We start from the raw sequence: 9,679 nt of genomic DNA on the forward strand, positions 1-9,679 counted from the left end.
CATACTTGAGCGTACTCGTCATAATTTTTTGTTCCCCGCCGCACTTCGCTCGGAGCCCGTAGTTTCCGAGGCGATGTATGCGAAAGGTGAGGAATTTTATTTGAAAGGCGAGGGCATTCTACAACCTCGACCTATTACTGCTACTACTTCTAGCTGGGTGATTGTACTTCTTTCATCTAGCGAGGAGTCATCACTCTGTGAAGGAGGGTTATCAGTTGATTCTACTAATACCCTATGTTCGACTGTAGGTCTGACCCACACGCAAGACTAAAAAGCAACCACCAGCCAGGTGGCGGGTGATGAAGGTGCTGATGTCACCACCGGAGACGGACATCAACCCACTGACGATGTCGTTTATGAAGGTGATCGTCTAGCTGTTGAAGCCGATGACTCTAAGGTATCTAGTAAGCGGAAGGTGTCCTTTACAAAACCTACCGATACCAAGAAACCTAAGAGGATGAAGCTGGCTTCTTGTCTTCAACAATTTGCATCGGCGGATGCTTCTTCAGGCAACCTTCAGAATTTCCCATGCTTGCTAATTTCTTTTATTGACATAGACGTAATATTTTATGCAGAAGTTATGGAGACTTCTGCGAAGGGTCTTTCTGATCCGCGGGGGGTCATCCCCACCCGCTACACCGCCAACGTCCCCTCCAAAAGGTGTTCAGGACCCATCACTGTTGTAGATACCCCTCCTTCTGGAAGTAAGAAGGACGGAAACTCTGAGGTCCCTACTACTTCTTTACCTTTCTAGTTCTCCTACCGTTTTAGGGAACAAGAAGGAGTTAGCGCTTTTGACCGTGGGCCACAAACTTTTTCGCCTCTGCATGAGGAGGACTCTTCGACGCATCGTCCGCGTTGGTCCTTACGTTAGGATTCCACCTTTTCCGACGTGGATGTATGCATGGAGTATTTGCAGGGAAGTCTTCCTCCTTCAGAGAGGGAACGCTAGCGCAAGCGTCCGCGCCAAGAATTACTGAACTCCTATTCCTATAGCCTAGCCAACACTGTCTCCTCCACTCAAGAGTTATGTCGAGACTGGCTAGGTATGAATGAGGAATGAGAGAATTTAGAAGTGAAAGTGTCCGAGGTGGATGAAGAAGCCAAGGCCAGCCGCCTGGCTGCTTAGACTACCGAGCGACAACTGGCGGATGCCCGGACAGCCTTAGAGGCAGAGAAGGCTCGTTGATCTGTTGCTGAGGAAGCCAATATTGCTTTGCAACAACAATTGACTGAGCGCGACGAGCTCATAAAAACTATGAGGGCTGAATCGGTTGCTAGGGACGAACGCCTTGCCGCCCTTGCTACCAAGATTAAGGAGCAAGCCTTGGAATGTGCGGGGCACAAGATAGAACGTGTCCGGGCCAAGGCAAACAAAAAATGGTTGTTGGCGGAAGGAGTTCCCCAGGTAATTGTGTTACTTTGGATTACGTGTATGCGAAACACTTTCTTACATCTATCTTTAATAGATTATTGCCCATGTTCGGGAAGGCGATGAACTTGGGAACTGCCTTGCCGTACTCTTGAATGGCTTTTCTCAAGCCGGCTGTCAAACAAGTTTCCAGGAAGGTTTCAAATTTGCAGAAGAGGGTAAACTTCCGGAGGAATTCGTTTTGCACGGTCAAGACACTGCCAAGATTCTTACTGAGAAAACCAAAACTTTTGACAATTTAAAGTTTTCCATTGAAGAGCAGATAACTGAGCTTGCAGATAAAGAAGACGGCATAGACTAGTTGAAAGCTCTTCTTGGTGCCGAGGAGGAAGATGAAGAGAATCAAGATGATGCGGAAGATGAAAACGCGAAAGGTGAGGACGCGGCATCATAGATATAGATTTTTCTTTCCTGTAGTTATTGTCTTCTTTGTAATCCCTTTTGATAAGTAATAAGAAGTTTGTCTTGTCCAGTACACTTTGTCTTATGCTTCATAATATAAGTGTTTTGTAGGATCTTCTTTGTTGTCAATAAAGGATTACATACTAACGAAAATACATTTTACATGAAGCTAAAATTTGTGGAAATAACAGAACTTGTATATATCAGGCATAACCCGAACGAAAATACACTACATGAATTCTACTAGTCTATTAGGCGCGCAGGCCAAAAATGAAAAGTAAAACACTTGTTATATGTAACATTTCTTTAACTGTGCCACATTCCAAGTTCTAGGAACCTCAGTCCCGTCCAACTTTTTCAACTTGTTAGCTCCCTTTGATAAAACTTGTTTTACTTTGTAAGGGCCTTCCCAAGTTGGGGCCAACTTGCCCGGAGGTTCTTGGCCAGAAGTTTCGTTATAGCGGAAGACAAAGTCTCCCGCATCGAATGCACACTTTTGGACCGACGAGTTGTAATATTTCTGCAATTGGCGTTTATAATTATGCTAGCGGACCGATGCCAATTCTATCCTTTCTTCAAGGAGATTCAGATTCATCCGGATCTCATGATCGTTATCATCGATCATCAAAACTCTTGCGAATGGAATCCCTATTTCAGCGGGATCATGGCCTCAGTGCCGTAGCTTAAACTAAAAGGCGTCTCTGAATTACTGGAATTCCTTTAGGTGCGAAAGGCCCAAAGTACATGGGGCAACTCTTCGACCCAACATGTTCATTTAGTTCTAAGTTTCGCTTTGATCCCTTCCTTGATTGTTCGGTTAGTTCGTTCAACCTGACCGTTTGCTTGCGGATGGGCTACAGATGTAAAGTTTTGAATGACTTGAAGCTCTTTAAGCCATTCTTGTAATCCGCTATCCACAAACTGGGTCTCATTGTCACTTACTAGCTCTTGCGGAAGACCAAACCGGCAAATTATAAATTCCCAAAGGAATTTCTTGACACTTGACGCCGTAATGGATGCGACTGGTTTGGCTTCCACCCACTTGGTGAAATAATCGATGGCCACGATTAGGAACTTGACTCGTCCCGGTGCTTCTGGGAAAGGTCCCATAATGTCGATAGCCCATTTTTTGAACGGCCAAGCGGAAGTTCCTGGAACAAGTTCGTTATTTGGACGCAATGTGTTGGGAGCATGACGCTGGCAAGAATCACACTTCCTGATTTCTTGCACAGCGTCTGTGTGCATCCCTTTCCAGTAGTACCCGCATTAATAAGTTTTCCCACCACCATGCTTGGGCCTATATGCAGGCCGCAAATGCCTTCATGGACTTCCCTTATTAGGTAGTTCGCATATTCAGCATCCACACAACGTAAAAGTGGGCCCAAGAAGGATCGGCGGTATAAAACGCCATCATTCATTTGGTAATTCAAGGCTTTTTGCTTTATCTTACGAGCCACAACTTTTTCTGCCGGGAGTCCTCCAGATGACAGATAAGCCTTGATCGGTGTCATCCAAGATTCAACGCCCGTTTGAATTACCAAAACTTGATTATGCGGGACAGATGGACGATCCAGGACTTCCACGCGAATGTCCTTAGCAAAGTGCTCGAAATTTGTGGAAGCCAACTTGCTAAGGGCGTCTGCCGATGTTCTCGCTTCGCTTTATATGAATAACTTTGCATGAAGAGAATTGAAGGATCAAATCTTTCGTCTGCGATAAATATGAAGCCATCATATCATTATTTGCTTTGTACGTTCCATTTATTTGTCCCGCAATTAACATGGAATCCACCCTTGCCTCTAGGTGTTTTACCCCAAGCTTTCTGGCTATGCGCAAGCCTGCCAGAAACACTTCATATTCAGCTTCATTGTTTATACTTTTAAAGTCTAGCTTGATAGCGTATGTAAACTCGTGGCCCTCGGGATTAACTAGCCGGAGGCCTGCGCCAGATCCCTCGCTAATTGAAGCTCCGTCCGTAAACAATGACCAGATTTGACCTTGTTCAGGAAGTGCTTGGGGTTGTTCAATCAAACATTCTTTTTTTTTGTGTTGCGGAACTTCAGTGACGAAGTCCGCTAACACTTGGCCCTTTATTGCTGGTTTGGGTTTATATTCGATTGCATGCTCACCCAGCTCGATGGCCCATTTTGCCAATCGTCCAGACAATTCCGGCTTACTCAGTACGTTCTTGAGCTTGTATCCCGTCAACACATTGATGGGATGACCTTGAAAATAACTGCGGAGACGTCGAGCAGCATACACCAGCGCTAAGACTAGCTTTTCAAGCATTGAATATCTGGTCTCCGGGTTTGACAACGTCCTGCTGACATAGTAGATTGGAGTTTGAACGTCCTTTCTATCCGTCAGTAGTACGAACCCAATGGCAATATCAGACGCGGATAAGCATAAGGTCAGAGGTTCTCCCGCATAAGGTGTTGTTAGAGTAGGTAGCTCCATTAAACACTTTTTAACCTCCAGGAATGCTTGTTCAGCTTCCGCGATCCATCTGAATTATGCCTTCTTGAGGTAGTTCCTCAAAGTCGAGACGAACAGATAAGACTTGGCTGCATGATTTGCTAAAAATCGATTTAATGCAACCAATCGACCGTTAAGTGTCTGAACCTCTTTGAGGGAAGAAGGAGAAGGCATGCGGGCTACTGCTTGGATTTTATTCGTGTTAGCCTTGAAGTCACCAATTGCTTCTCGCCCCAGAATGATGTCATGTTTGGACGTTACTGGCAGGACCAAAAACTCAACATCCTCAGTTCTTGAATGAGTTCCATCACTAAGAGTGACCGGAAAAGATATAACCCCTCGCGGGTGCATCACCTCACCGCCGAAACTAGATACAGGAACATGGATAGGTTTTAGTCTCTCCTTATTTTCGTCATCCAGTTGTTCAAAGCACTATTGTACATGATGTCAGATGTGCTACCAGTGTCGAAGAAAACATACTGCGATCGGTAATGACCAAAAAGAGAGTGATAATCAAGGGATTCTTATTGCACGGTCCTCCTTTAATTCTTGGAAAAATAACTGGTTCAATCTTCCACTCCTCCTCTGAAAATTCTCTCATTTTCCCGCCAACTTTATATCCACCTTGAATCATGCGGACATTCAAATCTTTAACTTGCTTTTTGGACGGGCCCTGGTTGTCTCGCGCGGAAGCCTTACTAGTCCCTAGCTTTGTGCCCTTGACCAAATGTTCAAGCTTGCCAGACTTCACAGCTGCTTCGATTTCATTTTTCAAGGCCACACACTCGTTTGTGTTGTGCCCTATGTCATTATGGAATGAGCAGTGTTTTTTTGCGTCAAGGAAAAATCTCCTTGTAAGTGGTTGAGGCTTCCTGAAATTCAAATTCTCTGTAGTGAGGATTTCTGAAGTTGTTTTCGATAATGGAGTCCAACTGTGGAGGAGCGAGCTGAGAAATTTTGCTTGTTCTTATTACCAATCAAAGATCTTGCGTCAAATGGTTTTGATACCTCCACACTCTGCTGAAGTCTAGACCAAATTGTTCCTTTTGCCTGTTTATTTGGTCGTGGAGTTTGAAACTCCACTTTCAACTTCTGCTTTGAATTTTTATAACCTAAGGTTTTCTCAGTTCTGGCGTATAACTTTGCCGAAGTCATAATATCATCCCACTCTTGTGGCATTCCATCTCTGCCATTTAACGCGCGGATCAACGCATCACATTTTACATTCTTGCGGAAGGCACCTCGAAGCATATGTTTGCTGATTCCGTTGATGTTTAAACTATCATTGTTGAATCGAGTAATGAAATCTTCTACACATTCATTATCTCGGCGGATAACATCAAAATTTCTGACGGGTCGCGAGTGTGCTTCTTTTTCTGGCTGAAATGCTGGGAGAATTTCTTCACCAGATCATCCCAGCTGGAAATCTGACCGTCTGGTAATTTTTCAAACCATTCACGTGCTGCTCCTGTTAGTGTCAATGCGAACATATGACATTAGTAGGGGTGCGTCCATCCGCTAACACCACCTACCGCCACAAAGTTTTGGAGATGATCACTCGGATCAGTCATTCCATTATATTTGCCCACCTATGTTGGTATTTTAGCATTAACTGGGAAATGTGTTGTTGCGATGCGTGCTATGAATTTTGACTTTTAAGCAAAGGCTGCTGGGCGATACGGTTTAGTGGAATCTTCTTCCGCATCACTGTGATACTGAGTATGGCGGACCATGTCCCGCGGATGACTGATCCCCTTCCGCGAACGCAGTCTGCTATCACCACTATAAAAACTGTAATCACCTGGGTGATAAGTTAAATCATAACTATCGAGCTCATCAACGTAAGACAGCATCCGCATGTCCACACGAGGACGTGGTCGCAACCTCCGTATTTCACCAAGATCTTGTTCCCTTTGTTGACTATAACGGACCTGACTTCTTCTCACTATTGGTGGAGGAGAAAGAGACCTCCTGGGAGAATCATCATAAGTTAGAGTACGAGCATGGAAACGTTTGTTGCGCACCCTGCGCTCATATTCGGCTACTACATTCTCTTGATGAATGCGGAGCCATTCATATGGGAACAAGAGTCCTCTAGATCTGGAACTATGGTGATGAGTTCTCGCCGGGTCAGAATCACCAGAATCTTCTTCCAGGCCCAATTCTAAGCGGGGCCGACGAGTTTCTCTCATAATTCGTCCCAAGTCTCCCAAATTAGAACCTTCCGGGGCTGTGACATGTCCCAAATCAGTAGGGGCAGAACCGACTAGTGTTGTAACACGCTCTATGGTAAAACCTCCAGGTGTTACATCGGCGGTTCATGAATCAGGAGCCGTGACACGTGCAAAAACACTTGAAGTCGTTCCTACACGTGCCTCTGTATCAGTAACACGAGAAACATGTGCAGGGGTTCCTGTCGGTCCCTCAGGAAATTGACTCATATCGTACAAAGAACTGGAAACAAAAAGTTATTGTTGTTATAACAAAAGCACGGATGAGGCCAATAAAGAAACACGGATCTAATCCCCAAAACGGGTCCTAGATCCAATGAGTCCACATGGTAGGATACGGATAGCATCCAACTACAATATAAGCATAATCTCCCAAAGTCTAGTGACCGGAATGTAACACCACGTCTCAAACCCAATAAGTTTTAGCTAAAAATTACTAACTTTTATAAGTATAGGGACCAAATTGCATATTCTGAAAACCTTATCCCATCGCGGTACGCGACGGGGTAATACCCAACCCATCGCGTAACACGATGGACTTGGTGAGTCACCAGACATGTGTCCAACAACGTGTCAACACGTGGCATGATACGACAGGCCACGTGTCACCACCGCATAAGGCGGCGTAAAATTGCGGCGTCGCGGTACGCGACGGGTCCTAAGGAACCCATCGCGTACCGCGATGGGGTCCTGAATTCGCCTATAAAATGGGGTGACGGGCATGAGCTCCATTCATCCCAAAACACACCTCCATTTACACACACTTAACCTCGAAAGGCGTGCCCCATTGCCGTATCAAGCCGACGTGCCATTTTCACGAAGTTCGTGCAAGAAACGAAGTTATAATCAAGTAGCAATCATAAAATCAAGTAGATCAAGACCCTGCCTTTTTCTTATTAACAATCTAAGTATCCGCGTTAAGGTAGGGATTATGTTTAAGTTGTTTACATTATAACATAGACTATCAATAGAGGCTATGGCCTTTAACCTTGATCATAATTTTACAAACATTCATTCACAATCAAGTTTTTATAAAACATTACTTCATTATTAAGTAATGTTAAACAAAAGATATATTTTGACGGGCATGTAGTAACTGGAAGGGGGATATCACTAGTAGTAAGTTTCTTGGCTAAGGAAAAGTAATTCTTATAAATCCCAATCAACCGAGGGACCCGTTTACTTACCTGGAGAAACTTACCAACGTGTTAGAACCTATTAGACCAAATCATGCTATATCAAACGTCACATAAAATCAAGTGTTTTCATGCACAATCAAAGATAAACGATTTCAAGGTTAAGCTTACAATCATAGCTTAATCATCATTCAAAATATTTATACAAACCTATTTTGTATATAGGTTAATATCATTCACAATCAATCAATCAGTCAAGATTTACAACACCGACGGTACAGGTGAATACGTTAACCTTTTTAATCAGTCAAAAACATATTTATACTCAATGAGACGAACGGGTGTTTGTCTTAACAAGTCAATCAATGTCTACATGAGATCTTGTGGTCTCTAAAACGTTATAATACAAAGTAGAGAATAAAATTAACTCAGACCGAATACGCATGTGTATGGATCCAAACATAACTGTTAAAGCTCAATCAATCAATCAAAGGCAAGGTAGCCACGAGCTTAAACGGTCATGACCAGTTCTCTGTTCAGGGCCGTGTTGCTCATAGAATACCATTGTGTGTGTAGGGCAGTGGTACATATACCGAAAGTAGAAATATTTCCGCTGAGTTGTCGAGAAAACTATATTTGTATTGTAATCGTCATTCAAAATGTTTTGTTGAGTCATACGTGTTCACCAGCATATAGCTGACGTATTTTTCCCAACCCATTGCAGGTAATTAAGCATAAGTATCAGTAACAAGGATTGGAGTCTTAAATGAAGATAGAAGCGCTTACAAGATGGCTCTGTTTTTGATAAACTAATCCTTGTATTATGAAACACATATTTTGTAAACCGATACTTGGGTATTTAATTCCCAAGTAAATTTTCAATGTAAATTATTATTATATTCAACCTAAAGTCTTCTGCTAAAATTAACCCTTAAACTCTGATATATTTACAGGTACCAACTTGTGGTCACACGCCTAGGCCCTAAGTCAGGGTGTGACAGGTTGGTATCAGAGCCATCGGTTTTAGCGAATTAGGTATTAAACATTAGTACCTAGGATTTAACCATTGTTATTATTATAGGGATAAGATTGGATTGGTAAACCTCCTATCCCTAATCTAACTAAAGTGCAGATGTCTTATACTAACTACTTTGGTCGTAGACACCGAGTAGCCATTCGATCAATACGACAATCATTCACGAACCTTCCGATATGGAAAGTAGCAACAGTTATTATACTAGCTTTTTCAGTCACAATCAACCAATCAAAGCGGTGTTACCATATGGGAGCCAACCTGTGTATCTCCCAGGAAGTCAGCAAATGCCAATAGAGATTTCTGAGGACACCACCGACAACACTCCCCAATATTATCCATCTGAGGTTCTAACTTACCATCTTTTCGAGGAATAGGAAGTACAGAGTAAGATCAAACAGGAAACTGAATCGGAATCATCAAGCTGAATGAATTGTCATTCTGATCAAAGGAGATGGCAATTCGGATCACCACCACAGAATTATCAATATTAGATCCCATCGACCACTGCAGGACCAAGCCGTAAACCGAAAATGAGGGTTACCATGTCACATGAAAAGATATCTTTCCAAACGCCAATCAAAAACCCTTGTGAAACGGATGAGGATCCTAAAGAAGAGGAGGATCCTAAGGAGGAGAATGAAAATCCTGATTTTCTCCATACTTAGGACCGAGACCTTCAATCTCCCAACAAGCAAAAGAGATTCGGGAGGAAGCAAATCTCATCGAGGAGTTTTATACCAACAATATTCCTGATGAAGAAATGCATGCATATGTTGCTAATCCGCATCTCTATCCAAAGGAAAATGCTTATATCTTCCCAGCCGCATCCGCACCAACGGGATATCCTAACCCGCCCAATGCAGTGATAGACGAGCTGAGGAATGAGAGAGTGGATAAAAAGAAGATAGGGAAAAAGATAGCTAGGAAATGTGACAAGATGAAAAATCTTGTTACAAAATGGATTAAG

The 9,679-nt window shown here is 43.2% G+C and overlaps 1 protein-coding gene across 1 annotated transcript; it reads right to left on the bottom strand.

Annotated features, from left to right (window-relative positions):
* Nucleotides 1-3,463: 3,463 nt before the first annotated feature.
* LOC143630803 (uncharacterized) lies at nucleotides 3,464-4,291 on the bottom strand. Its single transcript, XM_077099716.1, has one exon. It carries the CDS (start codon nucleotides 4,289-4,291, stop codon nucleotides 3,464-3,466), a length of 828 nt encoding a protein of 275 aa, XP_076955831.1.
* Nucleotides 4,292-9,679: the final 5,388 nt, after the last annotated feature.

The sequence above is a fragment of the Bidens hawaiensis genome, unplaced genomic scaffold (genome assembly GCF_021521415.1).
Source record: "Bidens hawaiensis isolate Kalapana, Puna unplaced genomic scaffold, B.hawaiensis_p1.1 tig00005823_1, whole genome shotgun sequence".
Classification (NCBI taxonomy): domain Eukaryota; kingdom Viridiplantae; phylum Streptophyta; class Magnoliopsida; order Asterales; family Asteraceae; genus Bidens; species Bidens hawaiensis.

Coding starts and splice junctions, on each gene's coding strand:
- LOC143630803 (XM_077099716.1), bottom strand. CDS start 4,291: ATGGAGCTACCTACTCTAACAACACCTTATGCGGGAGAACCTCTGACC.